General features: G+C 46.0%; 1 protein-coding gene across 1 annotated transcript in view; it reads left to right on the top strand.

Moving 5' to 3' along the window:
- Nucleotides 1-17,501, top strand: part of TESMIN (testis expressed metallothionein like protein) — a 37,602-nt gene extending 20,101 nt beyond the window's left edge. Inside the window, exons 7-10 of the mRNA XM_057727817.1 lie at nucleotides 10,635-10,737; nucleotides 12,917-13,054; nucleotides 14,826-15,001; nucleotides 16,763-17,501. Coding sequence (XP_057583800.1) covers nucleotides 10,635-10,737; nucleotides 12,917-13,054; nucleotides 14,826-15,001; nucleotides 16,763-16,970 — 625 coding nt within the window. The 3' untranslated portion in view covers nucleotides 16,971-17,501. The remainder of the gene's footprint in view (nucleotides 1-10,634; nucleotides 10,738-12,916; nucleotides 13,055-14,825; nucleotides 15,002-16,762) is intronic.
- The last annotated feature ends 8,416 nt before the right edge of the window (nucleotides 17,502-25,917 follow it).

The following is a 25,917-nucleotide window of genomic DNA, read 5'->3' as shown; positions in this document are numbered from 1 at the left end:
CAGCATCCACTCTCATCAATCAACCTGCAGGCAGTCAGATTTGCTTCTACCGAAGACTTGGAACCCTTACATCTGTCTTGACTGACCCCCAAGCAGGCGAGCCTGAGCCCAGAGAGGCTGATGCCTTTCCAGCCCTCTTCCTGTGGCTGCCACTATTGCTGTTACCAGCAAGAGCAGGCCAGTCTGAGCCTGCTGGGAGAGGAAAGCAATTTTGCGTAGAGGGGAAGCCCACATATTTGTAGAAGGAAGTAGAAGTTTAGTTGGGGGCCAAGGTGTATATCCCGGCCCTAGACATAGGTTTTCGACCCTGTCTGACCCTCATTCCAACCCTGAGAGAGAGCACATGTGCATGACCGTTAGTCTCATAACGAGGAAGACTGTCTTATTTATGACTGTACCTCCAGTGTGGAGCGTGAGGTCGATGTCTACTGGGCACTCACTACACGTGGCTGAAAGTGAGCGGTGACTTTTGATGAACAGGAATTTTAAATTTAATGTAGTCAAAATTATCAGGTATCTTTATTATTATTTTTTACATGTCTTGATTATTATTGCTTTTTTGTGCCTTGTTTAAGAAATCTGGCCGTATCCCAAGATTACATAGGTGTGCCATTAGACTATTTCTAAAAGTTTTAAAGGTTCGCTTTTTGTCATTGAGGCCTGAACGCACCTGAAATTGATTTTTGTGAATGGCATTAGGTAGGAATCTAATTATTTTTTCCATATGTATAATTAATTTTTTAGCACCATTTATTGCAAAACCCTATCATGGTCCCCGTGATCTGCGGTGCGTTCCCTGTCGGCCTTCGAGGTTTGAAGTACACGCGTGGGTCTGGTTGTGGGTTCTCAGTCCTGCTCCTTGCATGGATCCCACTTCTTAGCTGTAATGATTCGCCTGTGAATTTCCTTCACCTTTGTATTTAAACAATCATCTTGTCTGCAAAGAAAGACCATGGTATCTTTCCCATCGTTTCCTTTCTCTTGCCTTATAGCCTTAGCTGGGACCTCACCGCAGTGATGAAGGGAAACACTGGTGCTGGCATCGTCTCGCTCCTGATTTTAACAGAAACACTTCTAAAATTCCCTTTCCCTGCCCGAAATAAGATATTTGCTGTAGGTTCCTGAGTGATGCTCTGTAGTAGGTAGAGGACATGCTTAGATGCTATAACAGAGACACTAAACGGCAACCATTCCAGGGCTCCGGCGGCAGCTGATCAGTTTCATGTCTCCGCTTCCTTTATCAGTTGCTCTATCGTCCTCAGCTGAGCGATTCCATTCTGTGGGCTAAGAAAGCTGCTCCGGCTGCCACCCTCACATTCACATTCCAGGAAGAGAAAAGAGGAGGGTGAAGGCACAGTCCCTACCTTCTAAGGCATAACCAGAAGTTGCCAAGTCACTTCCACTCACATCCCCTTGGCCAGAAGCCCGTCATGTGGTCAGACCACACCATGTAGGATGCTGGGAAACGGAGACAAAATTTTTTTTTTTTTCCAAGCAAAGCTGTTTATATTTTTTGGGACATACAATAAACTGCATATATTTAAAGTGTACAATTTGATATTTTTTTCTTATTAGTAATGTATATATGGCAATCCCAATCTCCCAATTCATCCCACCCCAAACCCTCCAACCCTGCCCCGCTTTCCCCACTTGGTGTCCATATGTTTGTTCTCGGAGAGGAAATTGAGTGGAGTCGGCCACACGCTCAACCGGAGCTGCTGTCAAGGGGTAGGGTAAGGGGAGAGGGGGGTCCTTCTCTGCCGCACGCCCATCTCGGGCTAAGGAAGGGTCCTTCTGTGCCTGGTTTCCTAAGAGGTTTTCTTTTTGAATTCTTATTATAAATGAGTGGTGAATTTTATCAAAGCCTTTTTTCCTGCCTTCATTGAAGTGATCAGATTGTTTTCCTCTTTTAATCTTACAATTTGATCTATCACAACATTTTCTAATGGTCATCCACCCTTGTAGGCCAGGGGTTAAAACCAATTTGATCATGATTTTTTCTTTCATATGCACTGCAAGATTTAGTTTTCAATATTCTTTTGCTTAGGATTTTTGTATCTTTTTCATGAGTGAGATAGATCTGTAATTTTCCTTTCTCATATTTTCTTTGTTTGCTTTTGGTATTAGTGCTGAATTGCCTAATAAAATGCATTAGCAGTCTTCCTCATTCCCACGGGACCCACTTCTTTTTCTCCAGCCTCTGAAAAAGTTTAGGCGCGGTAGGATTTATTGTTCTTTGAAGTCTGATTAAACTTTGTGTGTAAAGCTGTCTGGGCTGGTGTCTTTGGGGGCTGGAGTGGGGGTATGAGATGGATGACTCATTCACTTTCTTTAGTAGTATTGCTTTCTCTAAGTTTGTGTTTCCTCTTGAATTCATTTTGTCATTTTATATTTTCTTGAAAATTATTGGTCTTCAAATTTTCAAGTCTGTTAATAAATATATCCCTGTTCATGTATTCTTTTATTATTTCACAAATTACCTCTGTAGCTGTAGTTATAGCCTTAAGATTTTTCTAATTATAATTTCTGCTATTGTTCATTTGTACCTTTTCTCCTCCTCGGTCAGTCTCTTGAGTCTCATTTTGTCAGTCATTTCAGAGCACCAGCTTTCGGTTTTCTTGATTTTCTTGCTTGTATTTCTGTTTCCTATTTCAGAAACACATTAATTTTTACTCTTTACTATTTTCTCCCTGACACCTTTATTATTTTACTCTCTTGTTTTGCTAGTTTTTGTGTTAAATGCTTATTTCCAGTCTGTTTTGATTTTTTAGGAAATGCGTGTAAAGCTATAAACTGCCCCTATGTACTGCTTTACTGCATCCTCCAAGAGTCATGTGCTCATTTCATTGTCTTTCATTCAAAATGTTTTGTAATTTTCATTGTTACATTCTCTTCACCTCATGCCTTATTTAGGTGTACATTTCAAAGTACCCAGATATGTATGTATGCATATACGTGTATTTATATATATATATATTTTAAGCAACATTTTTATTGTTAATTTTTATGTTTAATTATAATGTGGTCAGATATTATGCTCTATATAATATCAATGCTTTGAAATTAATGAAGACTTCCTGATGACTGATCTATTTTTAAAATATTTGATATTAACTTTGAAATGTATATTCTCTATTTGTTGGATACACTTACTACCCATTAGCTCAAGTTTGTTAATTTTGTTTTTAAAATCTGCTAAGTGCCTATTAAACTATGACTGTGAATTTGCTTATTTTTTTCTTATCATTCCATTTTGGTGTATATATTTTGAGTCTATAGTGAAGGGTATACAAATACACGATTGTTTCATCTTTTTTGTGAATTATTCCATCAATTGTTAAATAATCTTGTATCCTCTTGCTTTTTTGCCTTATATTCCTTTTTTTTTTTTTTTTTTTTTGGTTTGGTATTACTGTTGCTACACCATGTTTTCTTTGGTTAGTGTTAGCAGGTGGTGCTCATAACAGGTAACATGCCTTTATGTTCATACCTTCTGTGTGATAGTTGTGTTTTAGTGTGTCTCCTGTAATCTAAATACGGTTGGTTTTTTGAAAAGCAAATCCTGTAATCCATGTTTCAATAGACTTTTTAAATCCATTGGTATTCTTTGTCTCATTATTGATATATGTGGACTTATTTGTACCACCTTTTTGTTTTTTGAAGTCTTAAAATTTAAGTTCTTTTCTTTTCAAGTGGCAGCATTTCATACATGCTCTCTGCACCTTGCTTTTTTAAAAATCGTGGTAAAATATGCAAAACATAAAATTTACCGTTTTAACCGTTTTTAAATGTACAATTCAGTGGCATCAGCTGCACCCACAATGCTGTGCAACCCTTACCGTTATCCATCTCCAGAACCTTCTCATCATCCCAAATAGAAACTCTGTACCCATTAAATAACTTTCCATTACCCCCTCACCCCAACCCTTGGTAACCGCTGTTCTACTTTCTGTCTCTTAGTTTTCCTATTCCAGGCACCTCATGTAAATGGAATCATACAATATTTGTCCTTTTGTGTCTGGCTTCTTTCACTAACATAATGTGTTCAAGGTTCATGCATGTTGTAACATCTGTCAGTACTTTATTCTTTTTTCAGGCTGAATAACATTCCGCTGTACGTACAGACCACATCTGTTGATTCAGTCATCTGTTGACGGACACTTGGGTTGTTTCTGCCTTTTGTTTGTTTGTTTGTTTTTTAATTGTGGCGCACGGGCTTAGTTGCTCCGCGGCATGTGGGATCTTCCTGGAGCAGGGATCAAACCTGTGTCCCCTTCATTGGCAGGTGGATTCTTAACCACTGAGCCACTTAGGAAGCCCTGTTTCTGCCTTTTGACTATTGTCAATCGTGCTGCTGTGAACATGGGTGTGCAAGTATCTGTCTGAGTCCCTGCTTTCATTTCTTTTGGGTATAGACTTAGAAGTGGAATTGCTGCATTATATGGTAATCCTATGTTTAAATTTTTCAGGAAACACATCACTGGTTTTCACAATGACTGCACCATTTTACATTCCCACCAAAAATACACAATACCACTTTTGTGTTTTCTGATCACTGCTTTTTCTTTGCTTCTTTTTGCCTGATATATGTTTTCGGAACTAATGGCAAAGTGGAGGAAGCTGAAAGTTAGGAGGTTATCACAACAGTATAGACAAAAGAGGGTGATGACCTGCACTAGGGCAGAGACAGTAGCAGTGAAGGAAACACCCACAGATTAAAAGACATTTCAAACATATGCATTGTAGCACTTTTTCCACTCATCATTTATTCATTCCACAGGCATTTTGGAATGCCCATACTTTCAGGAATAGGGAAGACAGAAATGAACAAGGTAGTTCAGGTCCCTGCCCTCCCAGCCTTCACAGTCTAGTGGGAGAGACAGACGTGAATAAAACAATCACATGCGTGGAGGTCATAGTGGAAAGGAGCAGCAATGGGCAGAGGGTGATGGGGGAGCTGAGCAAGTGTGACAGCCAGGAAGGCTTCCCTGAGGAAGAGAGGGGTGTCAGATGAGGAGGCAGAGGCAGGTTGAGAGTGGGTTGATAAGAGTGTTCTAGGCAGAGGAAACAGCAGGTGCAAAGGCCCTGTGGCAAGAGAGAGAGGTACAGGGTTCTAGGAACGGAAAGGGGGCCAGTGCCACTTGTGAGTATTGTTCATTATTCCAAGATATATAAATTAATCTGAATGTTCAGTATAAGGCAGATTATTAACTAAATTATGCTGCCACTATAGAATGGGGTACTGTACAGTCATTAAAATGGTGTGTAAATCTATTTACAAGTAATATTAACGTGTACTATATCAATATTATAAGTAATAAAATCAAGCTGTCATATTGATTACTGCCATTGATAAGTAAGAAAAGCACACTGAAACAGTGTATAGAATATAATCTTGTTTTTGTTTGTATATTATATGTAACCAAACAACATGTATTTATTTTCATATGTATAGTTTTACAGAAAATATATTTGCCAAATGATCATCTCTAAGGAGTGGGATTCTGGGTGATTGTAATTTTTTTCTTTTTGCTTGTTTACATTTAAAAAAAAACAAGTGTGATTTACTTGTATCAAGAATAAAATTAGCAGTGACATTTCTGAGCCAGAATCAGGAAACTTGGTAGCCCCTTGGATGTGAGAAAAGAGAAAAAGGTAATTGTCAGACACAACTCAGGGGGCATGTTACTGGTGGATGGTGACACCGCAAATGCAGAGAGCGGCTGCAGCGCGAACCGGGTGAGGGCTGAAGGTGAAGGTCAGGCGTTAAGATGTGGACACCCTGAGCTGGAGGTGGAAGTGTCTGACAGGAAGTGAGGAATGTGGTTCTGGAGCAGAACCACGTCACAGGCTTCTGAGAGGTGAATGCAGTGAAGAGGTCCTTGCATTTTCCGGTTAAGGAGGGTGTTGATCACCTTTGAGAGCTGGGGGATGGAGAAGACAGTCTGAGCACAGTAGGTTAAAGAATGACGGGGATTGGGGAAGAAGAAAATGAAGGTTTGGGGTTACAGATTTACAAATCTTCAACATCAAGTTTTAGAAAGTCGAGGGGAGAGAGTTAATAGATAAAATCACCCAGCAAAGTGTGTAGAGCAAGGAAAGAAATGTGCCCAGCTTGGACCTCCGTGAGTAAACATAGTGTGACTAGATGTAAAATTCTAGATTGTCAGCTTTTCCCTCAGCACTTTGCAGGTACTGTTCTACTGTTTCCCATTATTTCCAACATGAAGTCAGCAGTCAGTCTAGGTAATGTGTTTTCTCTCGGGTGTTTTTACAATTTTCTTTTCAGCTTTGGTTTTTCTTTTTATTTGCCTTTTTATTGCCTTTTTGGGATTCATTAGGTTTCTGAAATCTGACGATCTACAACTTTCAACACTTCTGGGAAACTCACAGATATCCCCACTCCAAATATACCTCTCTTCCATGTCCTCTTTTCTGTCCTTCTGTAATGCTAATCGGGCATATGCGAGCCCCTCTACCTAGCGACCATTTCTCATCTCTCTTCCCTATTTTTAACTTCTTTATCATTTTATGCTGGATCTGGATCTAATTTCTTTTATTTTTTTTATTTTTTATTTTTGGGGGTACACCAGGTTCAATCATCTGTTTTTATACACATATCCCCGTATTCCCTCCATTCCTTGACTCGCCCCCCCTCGAGTCCCCCTGAATCTAATTTCTTTATCTTTCAGTTTATCCTTTCTGACTTTTGATTATTGTTTTTATCTAGGTGACATACACACAGTTTAAAGAGCCAGATAGGCAATTCCCTGGCGGTCCAGTGGTTAGGACTCTGCAGTTTCACTGCCAAGGGCCTGGGTTTGACCCCTGATTGGGAAACTAAGATCCTGCAAGCCATGTAGCACGCAAAGAAAAGAAAAAGCCAACAATTATACAAGGCTTAGGACAAAAAATGTAGCTCCTAACAATTTTGCCTTATTTTCTGATCTCCAGGAACTTTCTAATCTTTAAGCAAATCTTTTTATATTTGCCTCCATAAATCTGAATAACATTACTTGTATTGCAGTTTCTTGGCTTTTCCGTTTTGGTGTAATCTTTTGTTTCTGTGCCGTGAAAGATGTGGCGTTACTCTGTTTCCTCTTTCTACTCACACATGACCCCCTAACAACAGGACACACTCGTCCCATTCCCAGACATCAGGCATACTTGGTTACACCAGTAGTAAGTATTTATTTTTTGTGACTATGAAAGCAGCACCCACCACTGAGCCTTGGTTAATTTTCTCCCTGCACTTCTTTACCTCTACCCTTGAGTTAATACTTAGTTTTTTAATGTACCCAACACAAACCTAACCCTCAACGCTCCTCTGCTGTGTAGCTGTTTCTCAGCATGCTGAAATACACTAGGTCTTCAGCGAGTTGGTCTGGAGGAAGCCTTCCCTGTAGCCAGTGCCGTCCTGCTCTCTAGTGATTGGTTTCCAGGCCGCTGCTCAGTTCTCCCCGTGGACCCTCCCTCCAGCATCAGGCCCATGGTTTCCTTTGCTGCTTCCTAATGTTTGACCCCCGGCTCCTGGATCCCATTACCCTCCTCATCTGAGTCACTGCATGGTTGTTGTTTTTTTTTAATAAATTTATTTACTTATTTATTTTTATTTATTGGCTGCATTGGGTCTTCGTTGCTGCCCGTGGGCTTTCTCTAGTTGTGGTGAGTGGGGGCTACTCTTTGTTGCAGTGCACGGGTTTCTTATTGCCATGGCTTCTCTTGTTGCAGAGCATGGGCTCTCTAGGCTCATGGCTTCAGTAGTTGTGGCACTTGGGCTCAGTAGTTGTGGTGCACAGGCTCTAGAGCTCAGGCTCAGTAGTTGTGGCACACAGGCTTAGTTGCTCTGCGGCATGCGGGATCTTCCCAGACCAGGGATTGAACCTGTGTCCCCTGCGTTGGCAGGCAGACTCTTTAACCACTGTGCTCCCTGCATTGGCAGGCAGACTCTTTAACCACTGTGGGAAGCCCCACACTGCATCGTTTTGGAGCAGCATGGCCTCCAGTAGCTTCTCGAGCAAGAGTGATGGAGAGAATGTCTCCGACCATACGTGTCTAAAAATGTCGTAGTCTGTCCTCACACTGAGATGATCTTTTTGGATGGATAGTGGGATTTCCAATCCCAACTTCAACTAATCGAATTTTCCTTTAGAATTTTGAAGGCTTTGCTGCATTCTTCTAGTTTCGAGTGTTGCTATGAAATTTTTTCTTGCCCTTTGTATGAAACCTGTTTTATTCTTTCTAGAACTTTATGGGGTCTTCTTTTTGTTCCCTGTGCTCTGAAATTTGGTAATGAGATGTCTTGCTCTGGCCAGTAGGCAGGCCCTTTCACTCTGGAAACCCATGCCCTTCACTTCTAGAAAATGTTCTTGACTTTTTTCTTCCCTTCATTCTTATAATTCTATCTTTCTGGAACCCTTGTTACGTAAGTGTTGGACCCTCTGGTGGTTTTCTACATTTTTCTTTCTCCTATTGTTTTTTTACTGTTGTGTGTGTGTGTTCTAGTTTTCATATCTTTTGTTAAATTTTTCATCCCTGTGATTACTTTTTCTTTTACATAATGTATTTTTTGTATCCTGAGTGTTTTTTTAGCATCATTTTCTTGTTTACTGGATACAATAACTTTTCTTAATCTTTCCAAGGCTATTGATACCCCCTTCTCCCCCACCCCATTTTCTTTTCCCTTCATAGTCTGTTTCTTTAGGGCTCTATCTTTCATACTGGAAGAGTCCCTAAAGTGTCTGCAGATCTTTGGTTGTCACTCTGCTCATGTTTAAGAACAAGGCGGAAGGGAGGCTCCTGATATGTCGGTGGGAGCCTGCTTCCTGTGGCTTCACCATAGGGTGATCTTACCAAGCCACTTACTGGGGAATCTCAATGTTGGACTCTTTATATCTTCTCTTGGGCTAGTGGGTCCTCAGAGGAGACCTTTCCAATCTCCTGCTAGAATTCCAGGGGCTGAGTGGAAAAACCTGAGGGTCTCAAATTCACCTTTCCCCCTTTTGTTGTTTATAATATCCCAGTCCTCAATTGTTTTACCCCAGAGAGTAATTTCAGTCTCTTGCCACAGGGGTGGCGGGGCAGTCAGATGCTGGAAGGGAAGGAGCCTGGGGACCCAGTCTCTCCTAAATAGAATTTCAGCCCCCTTCACCCCACTCCAGGGCAGCCTGGTACCACCCATTCCTGCCTTAAGAGCTGCTTCTCTGCTCTCTCCTGCTGCCTCAGGGTTCAGTGTTCTTGAATCTGCTGTCCGTTAACTCTCTCCCCTCTGTTTTCAGCCTCCGAGTCTTCTGTAACTGTCTCCTCTCCCTTCTGTCCATCCTAGTGGTTAGGAAAGCTCAGGATAAACCCTCACACTTTCCCCTTGTTCTCTGCCTGTGGCTCAGACAGTGCCTTTTCTCCATGTTCTCCTTCTGTGAAGTAGATTCTTGGGGAGGTGCCCTTTCAAGGAGTCACATTTTATATGGGGTTTTGTGACCCAGCTCCCACCTTCTGTAGCTCAGACTTTGTCTCCTATCTCCTGTAGAAGTGGCCCACGTGAGCCCAAGCTCGGGTCACTAGGGACCAGCAGAGGGCCCAGGACAACACTTGGCAGCTACGAACTCACCTGTCTGGGTTCACAGTGTCTTATCTTTTCACATCTGACAATCTCCCTTACTCTCCTCTTGGTTTTCACACATTGTTTTAAAATATTAAAATAATAATGTTAAAATAGTTGTGTTTAGGAATTCTGTAGCACGAAGTTTTCTGCAAACGTGTAGTCCAGTGTAGGATCTCTTTCCATGAATTTTTACCTGAGTTGAGGACAGTGTCTCGCCCCGGCCCACACTGAAAAAATGTAAATGTCAGGCCTCTAAATGGCCCTGTCGTGCAGCACAAGAGCAGGCTCCAACAGGAGCACGCGAAGCAGTGCACAGTCATAGACACTGAGAGCTCTTCCAGGCAAAGGCAGCAGAGGAGATGCTCGACGCTGCCCTTGAGCCGCAGGGCACTGCCGTCTGACTCCAGGATCCCGGGGGCGGGCGGCAGGCGTTCGCGGGGTCTCCTCAGCACGCTGCTGTGCGGACTCTGAGTTCAAGGGCGCCCTGTGTCATCACAGTGTGACAGCGATCATTTCACACCTGTGTTTCCACTGCAGCCGCGTCTCCTTCCTCCACACACTGACATGGAATGAAAGTGAGACGAAGCCTGGGCCAGGGTCCACCTCGAGGCACCTTCGTTTTTCTCTCATAGGCAAGGTCTGGCCGAGAGGTCACGTCGCCTTCAGCCTGGGTGGGGTGGTTGATGGGAAGACGGCTCTTGGCTGACCAGCTTACAGTGCTCCTGGGAGAAGGTGGTGGGCCTTAGGGGCAGCAGACAATGGACGCCAGGGGACGTGGTCCAGGAAATTGTTTATTCTGCAAACTCCTCTTTTACGAAAGCAATGATTCTAGCTCGTGTGTCTCCACTGTGTTGGTCACTGGAGGACACCATCCCCGTGGATCTGGTTTTCACACAAAGAGGAGAATCGTATAACTCCAAGTTGTGCTGACTTGGCCTGCCGGCCAGCTCTCCCCCTGCGGGTGCGCACGCTTGCTTCCAACTGCTCGCTCTGCCCTGGGCGCCCTTGACAGGCTGTGCTGTTTTATTCACAGGTACTGTGACTGCTTTGCAAGTGGGGACTTCTGCAACAACTGCAACTGTAATAACTGTTGCAACAATTTACGTCATGAGATCGAACGGCTTAAGGCCATCAAGGTAACAAATTTCCATTAAACACACGCGTTTTGAAAGCATTTAAAAGTGCCAGGGATAGTCACAAAATGATCTCCATGGATTTCTAATTTCAACATTGGCAAAACCCAAAGTATTGAAGAGTATATATTACACAGGCCTGAAGGTGGGGCATTGACCAGGCCGCCGGGGGCTGTTGTAAGAGTGGCAGCCAGAGAAAGACCTTTCTTTTCCACCCTTTATTCTCCTCCACTATGGGAGGGCTTCCGAGGGGGCCCGGGGGCCCAGAAGGTTCTGGTTTAAGAACACGCAGATATCTACTTTGTCTTGATTTGGGGTTTATAAATTCAGACTGTGTTATGTAGCAGATAAGCCTGTGCTCGAAGAGTGTCATCTGAAAAGGTGGAGATGGTCCCCTGTGTGAAGAAAGCTGGGTGGAAGCTCTTGGCCATGGTTACTCTGGCTGATTTTTATTCTCCTTGGCTTCCTGGTGAAAGGAGCATCCAGGGGCAAACAGCACCTTGGAGAGCCCCGCAGGCCACCTGCTCAAGGCCAAGTGCAAGAGGGGCAGTTTTCATCCCTTCCCGTGGGCACAAAAGATCACCAGGGAAGGGAGAACAGCCCACCTGCGCGGGCCATGTCCTGGTACCTGTCACTTACCCTGGGAACCTGAGGGCCATCCCCTGTGGACTGGAGGCTCTCGTACTGTGCCATGGTTGGTCTGCTTATTGTTTCTAAAATACTTTAACTTGCCTCTTGAATTATAGATAAATCAGTTGAAAATATCAATTTTGATGCAGGCAGATCCACAGGACAGAAGAAAATTGTGATGCATCTGAGCTTCAATATAGTAATATTTTCTTTAGGGGTAAAGGGTACTGTCTACAATTAAAAGTATAAAAACTTTTATTTGAAAAGGGTTAGAATTCTCATGCATTGCTGGTAGGAATGTAAATTGGTACAAGCACTTTGGGAAATTGTTTGGCAATAGTTACTAAAGCTGAACCTTTGTATGTGCTGTGACCTAGCAGTTTCATTCTTAAAAATATAGCCCCTAGAAATGTGTGTACACGTCCCCCAGAGGCTGGTACAAACATGTCCACAGACGCTTTATTCACAAGAGCTCCAAACTGGGAACAAGCTGCATGTTGGGTGGTAGAAGGGGTAGATCTGTTGGGGTGTATCAGCTAACGGGGGACACACATCAGTGAAAAAGAAGGACCCGCCACTCTGTGCCGCAGCCTGGAGAACCCCACACTGCGCTGCTGAAAGAAGCCAGATGCAAAAGAGGACTCCCCGAATGGTTCCACTTAGACGAAGTTCCAGAACAGGAAAATGAAAGTAATCCAAGTCAGAAGAGAGGCTCTCACTGGAGGCGTGGTGATGGGGAGGAGTCACGAGGGACCTCGGGGTGGGTGCTGGACCTCTGCAGCGATAAGGATTCCCAGGGCTCTGGTGTTGGACGGATCCCTGCTGCTCACCTGTGATGGGAGGGCGGGATGGGCTGCCGCTGCGACTTCGTCGTTGCTCCAGCACAGCTGTATAAAGAGCACAGCCTCACCTTGTTATTGAAAATAGACTAGATAGGTAGCAGACAGACAGGAAAGTTAAACAAGCAAAGCACGATAGAAAGCCAAGTGTGCTATATGAGAAAGGCACGGCCCGGTGGCTGAGACCCAGGGCTGGACGTGAGCACAGGGACCGGAACCAGATTGCATCACGTGGCCCCTGTCATCTGACCTCTCAGTGCCTCAGCTTCTTCATCCGTCAGACAGCAAGAGCAGTGGAAGTGTTTACTCCACAAGCTTGCTATGAGGATTAAATGAGAGAACGCATGTAAATCACACAGAAAGATGCCTGGAACACAGTACGTCTTTAATAAACGTGAGCTGGTAGCAGAGTACTGTGATCCAACGAGCTCAGGAAGAAAGTACAAGAGATGCTTGAAGGAAATATGTCCACACGGACACAATGACTTTCTTTGCATCTTTACTGTCCGTTAATTTTCTACCTTTAAGTGTTCAAATGAGTGAAAATGAAATGGGGGGGGGGGTGGGATATGAGGAGATGGAGGCCCCCTACATGCCGTGGCTCCTTCTAAAGTAGCACCAGGTCCAGTGACAGGCAAGCCAGGTACCTTGCCCTGAACGTTGTTTTTAAATAATAAAATATGTCTTGATGGAGTTTGCATTTTCTGTCTTAGGCATGTCTTGACAGGAATCCGGAAGCTTTCCAACCAAAAACTGGGAAGGGAAAATTGGGGGACATTAAGCTGCAACATAACAAAGGATGTAATTGCAAGAGGTCGGGCTGCCTTAAGAATTACTGTGAGTGCTATGAGGTCAGTCAGCAATTCCTAAGTATTATTTTTAAAAACCAGGTAAATATATGGCCTAAGTAACCTTGGGGTTAAACAAACTTTAATTTAAAGAGAGAAGTATGATTTAATTTTCTTCCTCCCAGGGCTTCTAAAAGGGCACTCATGAATCTCCCTTAATTTGTCAAATATAAATTACACTTTATGAGTCAAGCAAGTGAGCCCAGACCCCTCCTTTAGGGGCATGTCGTCTCCCCCGAGCCCACCCTGTGTCCAGCGGAGGGTGCCCAGTGCCGTGGCCTTGCCCGCCCTGCGGCTGCTGACCTGATGCTGGAGCCACGCTCACGGCCAGCAGTCTGGTGGCTCCCGGAGGTGGGCTCTTCCTCGCCGAGCAGAGCGGAGATGCTCTGGATGGGGCCATGGGGGGGCAGCCTGTGCGCAGGCCAGTGTTCGCCTGGGTGCCCTGAGTGGGCAGCTCCTGAGCAGACAGAGACCAGGATGGACAGTCCCCTTCGCTGCTGGAGAGGTGCCAACCACTTCTCAGACAAAGCTTTTGTTTTCTCAAAAGATTTCAGGGCAGTAGAGGGCCTTGCTTTCTCCTTTAGTTTCATCCCCATCTCACCTCCCTTTTCTGTCTCTCATTTCTTCCTGTTGAAGGAAAGGAAGAAAGAGGAAGAGAGGGAACCCTCAGACCCTGTCAGGGAAGCAGCTGAGAAATGCTTCCTTCAGAGGCTCTCTTTGGTTTGCTTGAGGGCTCTTGGTGGTGTTGTGGGGGGGAGGGGGTGTTCCTGTGAATTTTATTTTTAAAAGATTGTCGCAGAAGGTCAGGCTTCAGTAAAGTCTTCATGATTCTGGCGATCCAGCAGACCTTGCAACCCCCTAGCTGGGATTTTGAAAATACCGTCAAAAATACTGCAGCGATAAAGGTCCGGAAAGGCAGTGGCCTCACCCCAGTGGAGGAGCTGTTTTCCAACGTCCTCACAGCGTCTCTGTTTGCCATGAGACAGTGTGTCAGCCTACTTTCCTCTGCCGGGCAGTGGCTCACGCAAAGGCCAGATGTCCTGTGGTGTCTGGCATTACAGCACACTCGAAATCCCGAAAAACCTCCAGCTCAGAACACCCAGGGGTGCAGAATAAAACACACCCCTTTAGACGCATGTCTGAGCTGGAAAGGCCAGAGGGAAACCCCCAGGGGCTGAAACTAAGAGGAAGCCGGAAACCACCGTGGTCACAGGGCCAGCCTCCCGACGGCCCCCAGGCTGGGTCTGAGCAAGGGGTTGGTCCCCAGCCCTGAGTGTCACACAACAATGTGACAAGAAACCAAGTCCACCCACAAGGAAGCAGGAAGGGCCTCCCCTAGAATGCCCACCTCAGGCCGGGCCCCGGGTGGGTGTCAAGTTCTCTGCAGCAGCCGAGCCAGCGCGGCGCCCTCGGGGCTGAAGGAGAGGGTGGTTGAGCTGGGACCTGTCACCGCCGAGGCAGGGCCGAGGCAGGGTCGCTCAGAGCCAGGGCCGTGGAGCCTCGGCTGTGCTCCCCTGGGCGAGGAGACCACCCAGCTCTCTGCCCAGGGCTCACCCCCACACCCGCCCACGGCCCTCAGGAGCCCCCACCACTCTTCACATCCCAGTCCCTCGCCCCTCTTCACTTCTGCCTTCTTTTGGTATGAAACGTGCAGATTACATATGTGCATGCACCACGCAAATGGAAACGGTTATTTAAGGTCCAGATAGAATTGGTCGGGTTTTTGATGAATTGTAGGACAACCTAACCTTATTGAAGCATTTCACATTTCCAGGCCAAAATTATGTGTTCTTCTATTTGCAAATGCATTGATTGCAAAAATTATGAAGAAAGCCCAGAACAAAAAACACTCATGAACATGCCAAACTGTATGGAAATTGGAGGTTTTGAAGGCAGCCACCATTTGTCACCAACTAAATTTTCAGGACTACCGAAGTTCAGAAAAGATAGGTAGGTGCTCTGAATCACCCTCCTAATTGGGGAATTCAAGGGTAATTTGAGAGGATAGTCAGAAATTCCCTGGAGGTCCAGTGGTTAGAAACACATGGCTCTCACTGCTGGGGCCCCTGGTTCAATCCCTGGTCAGGGAGCTAAGATCCCACAAGCTGCATAGTGCAGCCAAAAAAAAAAAAAAATTGAGAGGAGAGTTCAAAGAGTCTCCACACTGGAAAGAAAGCGTGTTTGTCTGTGGGAGGTGGGGGGGACGAGGGGTGGGGACGGGGGCGCCAGTTTCTCTGTCTTGACCCACCGTAGATCACGCACCGTGCTACCCCTCAGAGGGGCCCCTACTGCCGAAACCACTTTGTCCTGTTTGTCCTCTTAGTGCCACCTTTTTGCCCTCACTGTCTGAGTTACCCCTGGTTTTGTACAAGAGCAGAAGGGCCCTGCAGGACCTCAGGAGGTAAGGGCATTGTCTCTGGGCAGCAAATACCTGAACCACTCTTTACCATAGGACGTGACCGCAGAGAGACGTCCGCGGTGCGTGCTGTATTCCTTACGAAAGTGACTATGGAGTCTGCCTTAGTTGGATATCCTCCCATGTGATTATTTTGAGGCTGTATTATACTCCTAGCAGGTCTCAAAGGTTGAGTAATCATTTTATTGTATATTGGACTAGATTCATCCATTTAAAACATTTCTGTCAGTTCGATGGGATGGGTCATGTCGTGATAAAGTAGCAGATGTCATTACTTAATTGGTAACATTTAGAAAAGCCAAGTTCATGCTTATTTGGTTAGAGACATTAGAAATACTCATTGCTGTGACCTGCAGAGGTCTTTATTGGTAAAAATTTACTGAAACTTGGCTGCATCTTCTGTGAAATGATATGTGAAAACGTTGTTGCCTGACGTGGGATGCTGTGTGTTCGGTGGAATGTGATAGGGGCTCCATGCTTTGGAGTCTGGTCTCAAAATGTTAAGACTCTTGACCTGAGGGCAGCCTTGTTCTTTCATCTTTAGCAAAAGTCATTTTGTACCGCCTTTACGGAGAGATTTTAACCAACCCCAACATCTATATTTTCATAATCCAACACTTTTTAATACTTTATAGTTTCTCTAAATTTTTCCAGTTTGAGCATGACTTGGGCAACTATCTAGCGGAACCACAGTTGCCCCTGGAGCCCAGTGGGGAAAGCGGCTGGTCCCGTACAGCATGACTCAGCTGACTTTCAGGACCGCTTCTGGGACCCGGGGGCGTTCAGAGGCGAGGCCGTGCAGAGGCGAGGCCGTGCTAACAGCGCACCCGTCAGAGCCGTGGGCATCCGTAGCGTCAGTGCCCCCGGGAGGAGGGGCCGGCGCCCAGGGTGGCTGTCCTGCTGTGGCCTTCCTCAGGCAGACATGTGCGCGGCACTCAGAGCACGGCTGCGCGGCTCGTCTCAGCTAAGATCCCTGCGGCTTTGACCCCTGCCCAGCCCACGGGCTTGACACTGCCGCTCAGGTCTCTGGGCTTTTTAGTGGATGTAAGTTGGAGACAATTTAGAATCTGCCATGAGAAGGATGTCTAGGAGCTGACAGAGTCACCTGTCCGCTGTACTATTCTTCTAAAAGCAATCCTTTATATCATCACAGGTAATATAGTTTCCAGTATTAGGAAGATTTTACCTGTGACATTCTTTAAAACACTTTGACAAGCATGTCCCCTTGAACATGTAAGGTATTTAAAAAGAGTGGAGTGATGGAATGTGGCCTTTAACCGGTCTGCTTCTAACAGGCGGTTGTCCTCATGCATCTCCTGGGAGGTGGTGGAAGCCACATGCGCCTGCCTGCTGGCTCAGGGCGAAGAGGCTGAGAAGGAGCGCTGCCCTGAGTGCTTGGCCGAGCAGATGATCTTGGAGGAATTCGGGAGATGCTTGTCGCAGATTCTCCATATTGAGTTTAAATCCAAAGGGTTGAAGGTTGAGTGGAGTGCAGCGTGGTGAAGTGTGCACGCGAGGAGATTTGGTTTCCGTGTTCTGAAGGAAATCTGTAGTTTAGAAAGGTGGTTTTAAGGACCACAAGGCCGGGTCTGCACCCACAGCTTCCTCGTTAAGATCCCTCTGCAGCAGGGCCCCGAGGGGCCACTCAGAGTCTCGGAGGGGTCTGAGGATTAAAACCCGGTCCCCCTCTTTGAGGAAGTGCATGACATAGCTGTTGTTGTCTGGACCCAAGGAGTGAGTGTGGGTTCCCAAGATCCCGGGAGAATCGTCTGCATTACACTGAGTGATGGAGGGTGGAAGCAGGCCCTGGAGAGAAGTAAAAGCCCTTTCCTGTTGACATCACCCTCTCTCAGGGGGTTTCCTCCTCTGCAGGCTTCTCTGCATAAAAAGCTGTAATGATTTTTCCCCTAAATTGTTTAGAAATAAATCCTCCAGACAGGCTGCTAAGATACGACTTAAAATCTGTCGAGAAGTACTGAAAACCTTGGGGAGTTTCTGAGGGTAGATGTTTCCCCAGAGTCACAGGAATTACCAGTCTCCTCCAGGGCCACAGTGAAACGCAGACAGTGGGGTTAGTTTGGTCAGCAGCATTTTGAGTTGTGGGACTGAAAATTATCTAGTTTCTTAGGTGTTTCCATTTAAATTGTGGGAAAGCTCTATTACCTAATTAACTTCTCCATAATTATTGTTATAACATTATTATTGTTTGTAAAATATGGTTAAAATAACTAGTTTGCAGAAATCAGCAAGATAAATTGTCAAGCTGACTCTATTTTGGTTCTATTGTAAAAGCAAAGAGAAATAAAAATTTCAAATGTCTTCCATTTTTGTAATTAACTTAATTACTGAAAAATATATTTGTTATGTTTCTGTGTTCACTAATAGCATTGGCCCCTTGCAGAATGTTTAGAAAGCTCACTCACAAACACACCACTGAAAGAAGTGGGCTCAGAGAGCCTGGCCACTGAGCACACCGGTACGCGAGGAGCCTGGGAGTAAGTGGATGATTTGTAGAGTTGTGTTTGGAACAGCCCAACTCTGATGGGGAACCAAAGCAGGGAAAGAAATACTTAATTCTTCTCCATTTCAACACAGAAAGCCGGCGGTAGGGACACGTGTTGTAGGATGGCGGAGTTCTCAGTGAGCTGTGCTGCCTGTTACTCTACGTGCTGTCAGTCCCATCAACAGAGCAGGGAGGGGACGCTGTCGGTGGAGCCCACCCAGCCCACTTCGCCCTTGGGGGCTGGAAGGGGACTTGGAAATGGGGGGCTTTGTGACTCCTTCCGGGAGGGCTGCCCTCCTTCTCAAGTCCCTCTTGGCAGTGCTGCCGATTGCAACATCTGCTGACCACCTACAATTTAAAAATTTCTAGTAACCGCATTTAAAAAGTGACAAAGAGCTGGTGAAATTAGTTTAATAATCTTTTATTTAACCCAGTATATCCAAAACACTATCATTTCAACATATAATCAAAATAAAAATGATTGAGCTACTTCACATTCTTTTTATGTACCAAATATTTGAAATCCAGTGTGTATTTTACCCTTATAGCACATCTCAGTTTCCACCAGGCACATGTTAAGTGCTGCACGGTGCAGGCATGGAGGGAGGGGAAGGGAACAAGTCCTCCAGCACGACTCTGAGGCAGAGCTGCCTAGAAAGGCCCTGCAACTAGGTGTAGCTCCCTGCAGAGGCCGGAGGCAGCCTGGTCAGCAAGGAGAGTGAGCGGCAATCCTTAGGGCAATGACCCCAGCATCGCAGGGGAGCCCACCTGGAGCCTGGGCTTCTGTGGGCTAAGAGAACTTTGGTGCTGCCTGAGGATACTGTGGCCGCGGCCAGGTACACTGAGCATCTGCAAAGACATGACGCCTGCAGGGATTCTCAATAGAGAGAATTTATTAAGTCAGTACAACTTATAGAAAATTCAATATGAGAAGTAAAAGCCAAAGCAGAGTCGTGTATAAAGCCACTGTAATGCCCAGAGTTAACAGTTACACAGGATGACTAAAACAAACACAAAAGCACATCTTTTTGCTTCTGAGAGAGAACTAACACTATTTTAAAACCATTTAAAAAGCAAAATAGGGCTTCCTAGGTGGCGCAGTGGTTGAGAATCCGCCTGCCAATGCAGGGGACACGGGTTTGATCCCTGCTCCAGGAAGATCCCACATGCCGCAGAGCAACTAAGCCCGTATGCCACAACTACTGAGCCCATGTGCTGCAACTACTGAAGCCCACACGCCTAGAGCCTGTGCTGCGCAACAAGAGAAGCCACAGCAACGAGGAGCCCGTGCACCACAACAAAGAGTAGCCCTCGCTCACCGCAAACTAAAAAGAAAGCCCATGCACAGCAAAAAAGACCCAATACAGCCAATAATATTAATTAATTAATTAATTAATTAATTTTAAAAAACCACACTGAAGAAATGAGTTTAAAAAAAAAAAGCAAAATAGTATGTCCCTATTCCTGGGTGTGGCTGTGCAAACTTAACCACCTTGTTGTCTTTCTACCTCTATGTATTGATACTAAATGACATGGGCCACCTTTGTGATTAAGGTCAGATTATCTGATGGGTTTTGGGTTTTTGTTTTTCTTTTTCCAGAAATGCAGTTTAGCTTAAGTCTTGTCTTTTCAAGAATCTGAGAAAAAGTCATTTTTAAAAAATGACACATGCTAAAAGTATTTCTCTACTCACACTTCTGACACCAAATGCATGGTGTTTTTTTCCCCCAGCACCAACCAATTCTCCATCTCTCAGGTGTCCTATAATCGAATTGAATTCGGATTCTACAGGTTTAAGGTCTCAGTCCCACATGACTGCCCCAACTGCAGACACCAGTCACAAGTAGTGGGCCCCAGGGTACCCGCACTTCTGTCGGACTTCATTACAAATCTGAAGTTCCCACAACCCCCTCCTCAGGTTAGACAATTTGCTATAACAGCTCACAGAACTCAGGGAAACTACTTACTATTACTGGTTTATTATGAAGGTTATAAATGAACAGATGAAAAGACACATAGGGTGAGGTCCAGAAGGGTCCTGAGCATAGGAGTTTCTGTCCCTGGAGCTAGAGGGCACCACTTCCTGGCACATGGATGTGTTCACCAACCTGGAAACTCTCCAGATCCTGTAATTTAGGGATTTTTACTGGGGCTTCATCCTGTGGGCATGATCAATCATTATTTCAATCTCCAGCCTTTCTCTCCTCCCTGGAGGATGGAGGGTGCGGCTGAAAATTCCAAGCTTCCAATCGTGGTTTGATCTTTCTGGAGACCAGCTCCCATTCCGAAGCTATCCAGGAGCCCACCAAGAGTCACCTCACTGGAACAAAAGACATTCCCATCGCCTAGCATATTCCAAGGAATTTAGATGCTCCATGTGAGATGCTTCTACCACCCATATTGCTCAAGATATTACAAGAATTTTAGGAATTCTGTGCCAGGGGCAGAGACCAAATATATCTTGTGTCACACATGCAGAAAATTCTCCTTCCTATCAGTTAACCACAAGCTTGTACTCAATACAGAAAACTCGGCAGCAAGCAAACCATCCTTAAGAGAGAACCTGCTATTGGCCACAAAGTATCAGCAGAAACCTGCTTGCAACCCTCATGTTAGCTCTGAAGACCTTTATCCCTGCACCAGTACCTGAAATTCTGCTGGGGTTGGTCTAGTTTCAGTGGGGGTGCAGCTTAAAACCACAATGGACAAATTATTTTAAGTAAAATTACTTGTTTAAGGAATTGAAGGTGGAAGTTTCATCTGAGATAAAAATAATGGGAGAAGTTAGAGAATCTAAGAGAACAGCAGGGGAGTTTCCTGGTGGCCTAGTGGTTAGGATTCCAGGCTTTCACTGCTGCGGCCCAGGGAACTGAGCAAAAAATAAGTACATACATACATACATACATACATACATAAAAGGGGATGGGGTGTGGAACAGCAGTTTGAGGAAGATAAGGGCAACTGGAGGGGAAAGGCACAGCTCATTCCACAGGTGAAGCTCTCTTTACGAAGGTCATGGGGCCACGTGGGCAGAAGTGAGCACTGGGTGGTGTCAACGTTTTGGATTTTGGCCATTTTGAAAGGTGTGTGGCCAAATCTCATTGCTGTTTTAATTTGCAGTTCCCTAAGGACAAAAGATATGAAGTATCTTGCCATGTGCTTGCTTACCACCTGTGTATTTTCTTTAGTGAGTTATCTGTCCGAGTCTTTTGCCTATTGTTAATTGGGTCGTTCACTTTCTTACTGTTGAGCTTTAAGAGTTTTTTGTATATTTTGGGTAATAGTCCTTAATCAGATGTGTCTTTTGCAAATATTTTCTCCCACTCTGTGGCTTGTCTTCTCATTTTCTCAACGGTGGCTTTTGCAGAACAGAAGTTTTTAATTGTAATGAAGTCCAGCTCACCAATCATTTCTTTTATAGATCACAATTTTATCTTCCAGGAGTTTGGCATTTTACACTTATGTGTGTTATCTGCTTTGAGTTAATTCTTGTGAAGAGTATCAGGTCTATGTCTAGATTCAGTTTTCTGCGTGTGGATGTCCAGTTATTCCAGCACCATTTGCTGAAAAGACATTCTTTTCTCTATTGTAGTGCCTGTGCTCTTTTGTGAAAGATCAATTGACTATGTTTATGTGGGTCTGTTTCTGGGATCTCTCTTCTGTTCCATTGACCTATTTGTTAATTTTTCCACCAACACCACACTGTCCTGATTACTGTACGTTTATAGTAAGTCTTGAAGTCGGGGAGTGTCAGTGCTCAAAGTTTATTCTTCTCCTTCAATATTGTGTTGGTTATTCTGGGTCTTTTGCCTCTCCACAGAACTTTAGACTCGGTTTTTTGACATTTATAAAATAACTTGCTGAGATTTTGATTGGAATTGTGTTGATTCTATAGATGAAGTTGGGAAGAACTGACACCTTGGAAATACTGAGTCTTCCTCTCCAGGAACATGGAATATCTCTTCAATTATTTAGTTCTTCTTTGATTTCTTTCAGCAGAGTTTGTAGCTTTCCTCACATGGAGCTTGTGCATATTTTGTTAGATATATACCCAAGTATTTTAACATAAATGGTATTGTGTTTTTAATTTCAAATTCCACTTGTTCACTGGTGTTGTATAGGAAAGTAATTGACTTTTATACGTTAACCTCCTCAGCCTGTATATTTTTGATTTCCTTGTCTTCTCACACTAGCTGGAACTTCCAGTACCACAGTGAAAAGCAGTGACGAGAGGGGACATCCTTGCCTTGTTCCTGATCTCAGTGGGAAAGTTTCTAGTTTCTCACCATTAAGTATGATGTGAGCTGTAGCGTTTTTTGTAGATGCTCTTTATTCACAGTTTGCTGAAGGTTTTTTTTTATCATCTATGGGTGTTGGATTTTGTTGCATGCTTTTTCTGCGTCTACTGATATGATCGTGCTATCTTTCTTTTTAAAGAAACTGCCCGGCTGTTTTCCAGAACAGCTGCCTCATTCTACATTCTCAGCAGCAACGTGTGAGTCAGCCGCTGCACCCTAACCAGCACTGGGTGCTGGGTGCTGGGTGCTGTCACTGGCCTTTTTTTTTTAAAGATAGAAAATACATGCTACTTCAATGGCAAACTTATTTTGGATATTTAATGGTGATGATCTTGGAATTAAGGGAGGGAGAAGCGGGGACTACCCTTTGCCGGAGAGGACAGCGAGAACAGTGTGCCAGAGAGTGCTGGTGTCACTAGCTTTTGTTTTAGCCATTCTGGTAGGTGTTTAGTGATACTTCATTGCGGTTTTAATGTACCTTCCCCTAATGACTAATTATGTTGAACATCTCTTCTTGAGCTTCTTTTCATCTCTGTAACCTCTTCAGGGAAGTGTCTGTTCATGTATTTTGCCCATTTTAACTTGATTTTTTTGTTTTTGTTGAGTTTTGAGAGTCCTGCGTATGTGTTAGATAACTGTCCTTGACAGGTATGTGGTTGGTAAATGTTTTCTCCCAGCCCCAGCTTGTCTGTTCATGCTCTTTCTTGATGGGAATTGTGTTCAGCCTGTCTATCAATGTGGAGAGAAGCAACCTGTTTCCTCTGTCGAGGAGGCAAGAAGAAAGCCCAGGGTCTCCCCACCGTACCATCCTCCCCACCGGGCCATCCTCCCCACTGTGTCAAGCTTCCTTCCTGAGTTCTCTGGCTGGTCTGCCTTCCTCTTGACTTTGAATCTCCTTGGGTTTGTTTCATATATAATGTCCAGGGCTTTTCAGTGTACTGACAAGAGGATGAGAGAAAACTACACCTACTCCTGAAAGCGGAAGTCAGCAAACTTTTTTTAACACTTAGATCAGAGGTGGTCAAGCTTTCTGCTTTCTAGAGCCTTCTTCATGTTCACCATGGATAAAATAGGGTAAAGTCCAGACATTAAAATGGACTGCTAGAATCTCTCCCTCTCTCTTTTGCAATGTGTTAAAAACAAAAGTTGTGGGTTGTACGTTAGACAGTCACCAGCCGTGATTCTTTCCGTCTTTCTAAGACGTCCCCGCCCCTGCGCTAGGACTCCCAGCACCTCTCCCCTCCTCCTGACACCACTTTCTCGTCCCTCCTCGAGGGGCCTCCGGAGAGGCAGACTCTCTCCTCCCCAGCCTGGTCACCTACTCAGCCGTCTCATCCCACACGGAGTGTGACCGAGCAGTGTGGCTCCGGGCTGATGGCAGGAGGTGGGTCCCCTGTCCTCAGCCCCAGGGCGTAGAGGTCAGTTTTTATGACAGCTCCTTCATGGAAGGGAGACAGCTACCTCCTCAAGGTAAATAACCCTCACACTCTCCTCGTCCACCTCTCAGCTAGTCACCTGCGAGGTTCTCAGGACTGTCTGTAAATGCTTCATTTCCTCCAGGGGCCGGTGAACTCTTCCTTGAAAATACTGCCGTGGTTGGCAACTGATTTACCCGGGGTGACTGTAGCCGGCTCCTACCGGCTGGAACTTTACTGGGGAGTAAAGTTCCCTCTGCAGCATTTCTCTGAGAATGGCCACCTCGTGCGTCACTTTCTTGGCCAGTAAAACGCCCCACAACCACTCCCCGCCCCTCACCTCTAGCTGCCACCACCTCTCCCACTCCACTCATTCCGAAAAGGAAGAAGAGGCTTGGAGAAGGTGGGTGGCTGAGAGGGGGAAGATTACAGAGCCCGATCCTGGAGCCCACACATCTGCATGGAGGCCAGGCTGCCTTGGCAGTTCCCACCTCTACTCCTGAGGTGCGTGTTATAGGCTCTCCTGCCTGCCAGGTGCTGAGCTGGAACCCAGGGAGTGGCCCAGGCTGACCTCCCCTCCACCCAGCATGCTTGGTTTCTTGAGGGAGTTACAGCGTGGCGAGGAGAGACGGCCGCAGACAGAATGAGAGTGGCAAGCACTGCGTTCGGGGTAGCACCACACACCCTGGGCCTGCACACAGTCCTGCGGGGGCAAGGTGAGCGAGAAGGGCATCCTTGAGGAGGTCACTGCAGAGTGGGATCCAGTGGGATGTGTAGGAGTTTACCGGGCACTGGTGGGAATGTGTGCAGAGGTTTTAGGTGAGTGAGGCTGGGCCAGGAGCTGCAGTAGCTGGGGGTCTGGGGTTTAGGGCACAAGGAGGCTAGCAGAGCAGGCTGGGGGAGGGGGGACAGGTGTGTCCATGGTTGCGGGATGGAAGGAGGCGAGGCCGGAGGGAGACCAGGCAGGACAGGCTGCAGGCTGCGGGCTGGAGCAAGTAGATGAGCTGTGGTCCCTGACCAGCAGCGGCAGCATCTGTGCATCTGTGGGGCGCTTGTTAGGAGTGCGAATTCTGCGCACCTGGTCCTCCGGAGTCAGCACTGTGAGCAGGGGACCGGCCACAGGAGTTCTGACAAGGCCTCCAGGGATGCTGGGGCCCTCCCAAGTCTGGGCGAATTAAAGCAACGTGCAAGAGGAGAACCGAGGATGGCGAGGGGAAGGGAGTGAAGGACCGGCCGGTGCCTGTGGGACCGTGGGTGGGGTTCCTGCACCCTGAGCTGGGAGTGGGCCGCCCAGGTGGGCGCGCGGCATGTGCAGAGGAGGGAAGAATGGCTGGCTGGTGGGAGGAGGGAAAACGTCCGTGTCCCAAGTGTCAGGAGTGAGGAATCAGGGAGAGGAAGCTGGCTGGGGCTCTGCCAGCAGGGCTTAGGTGAAGAACCGCAGGGTCCACCTCTTCCCGGAGGCGGGTCTTTAGCTGGTGAGTCTCACACTTGGCTGCGTATTGCGATCACCTGGGGGAGCGTGAAAACTTGGGGGGGGCGGGGTGCTCCCAGACTCTGACTGCAGTGGTCTGGGGGCCACCTGGGCCCCCAGGGGTGAGGGGTCACCGAAAGACCCCTCCCACTTCCGCCTCAGATCTGCTCTGGTTCGTGCGGAACAGCCTCCGGGCTGTCATTGAATTTAATGTCTGGCTTCTCATCCTCTCCTGTCTCCTTTTTGATTTTCTGTCTGATCTTTTTATTTCTGCTCCAAAGGTCACCCCATCCCTACTCAGCGTTGACTTAGCACATCTGATCTGTAGAATAGCTACGATTTTTACGGCAGTTGCTTTGTAGCCCAGCCACACAAACTTGTGTGTGAATCCCCACCTCACCGTGGCCCCTGCACCGCTGCGGCCTCTTCCTGTCACCTTTCACAAGCACCAGACAATCCCTCACCCATCATCTTCCGGGTTTGCCTCAAATCTCAGCTCCACGAGGCCAGAGGGTCTGTCTGTTTTGCGGTTTTGTCTGTCTCAGAAACAGACTTACCTTCATAATTATGTTTGACCCAGCTTCATATTAAGGTAACTGCATGTTCCCTGGACATGAGTGACAAGAGGAGGTGTCTCAGAGACCCTCTGGACGGTAGAATTTGGGTGTAAAGCCTTTATCTAATACACGTGATCATAGCCAAGCATCATCTTTTAAGAACGCGCTGGTGGCAGCGTCAAGATAGACGTGCGGAAGAAAAGGGT

Source organism: Hippopotamus amphibius, chromosome 3 (genome assembly GCF_030028045.1).
Source record: "Hippopotamus amphibius kiboko isolate mHipAmp2 chromosome 3, mHipAmp2.hap2, whole genome shotgun sequence".
In the NCBI taxonomy this organism is placed as follows: Eukaryota; Metazoa; Chordata; class Mammalia; order Artiodactyla; family Hippopotamidae; genus Hippopotamus; species Hippopotamus amphibius.
The sequence above is the reverse complement of the archived record's forward strand: the minus strand, read 5'-3'. Positions and strand labels throughout refer to the sequence as shown.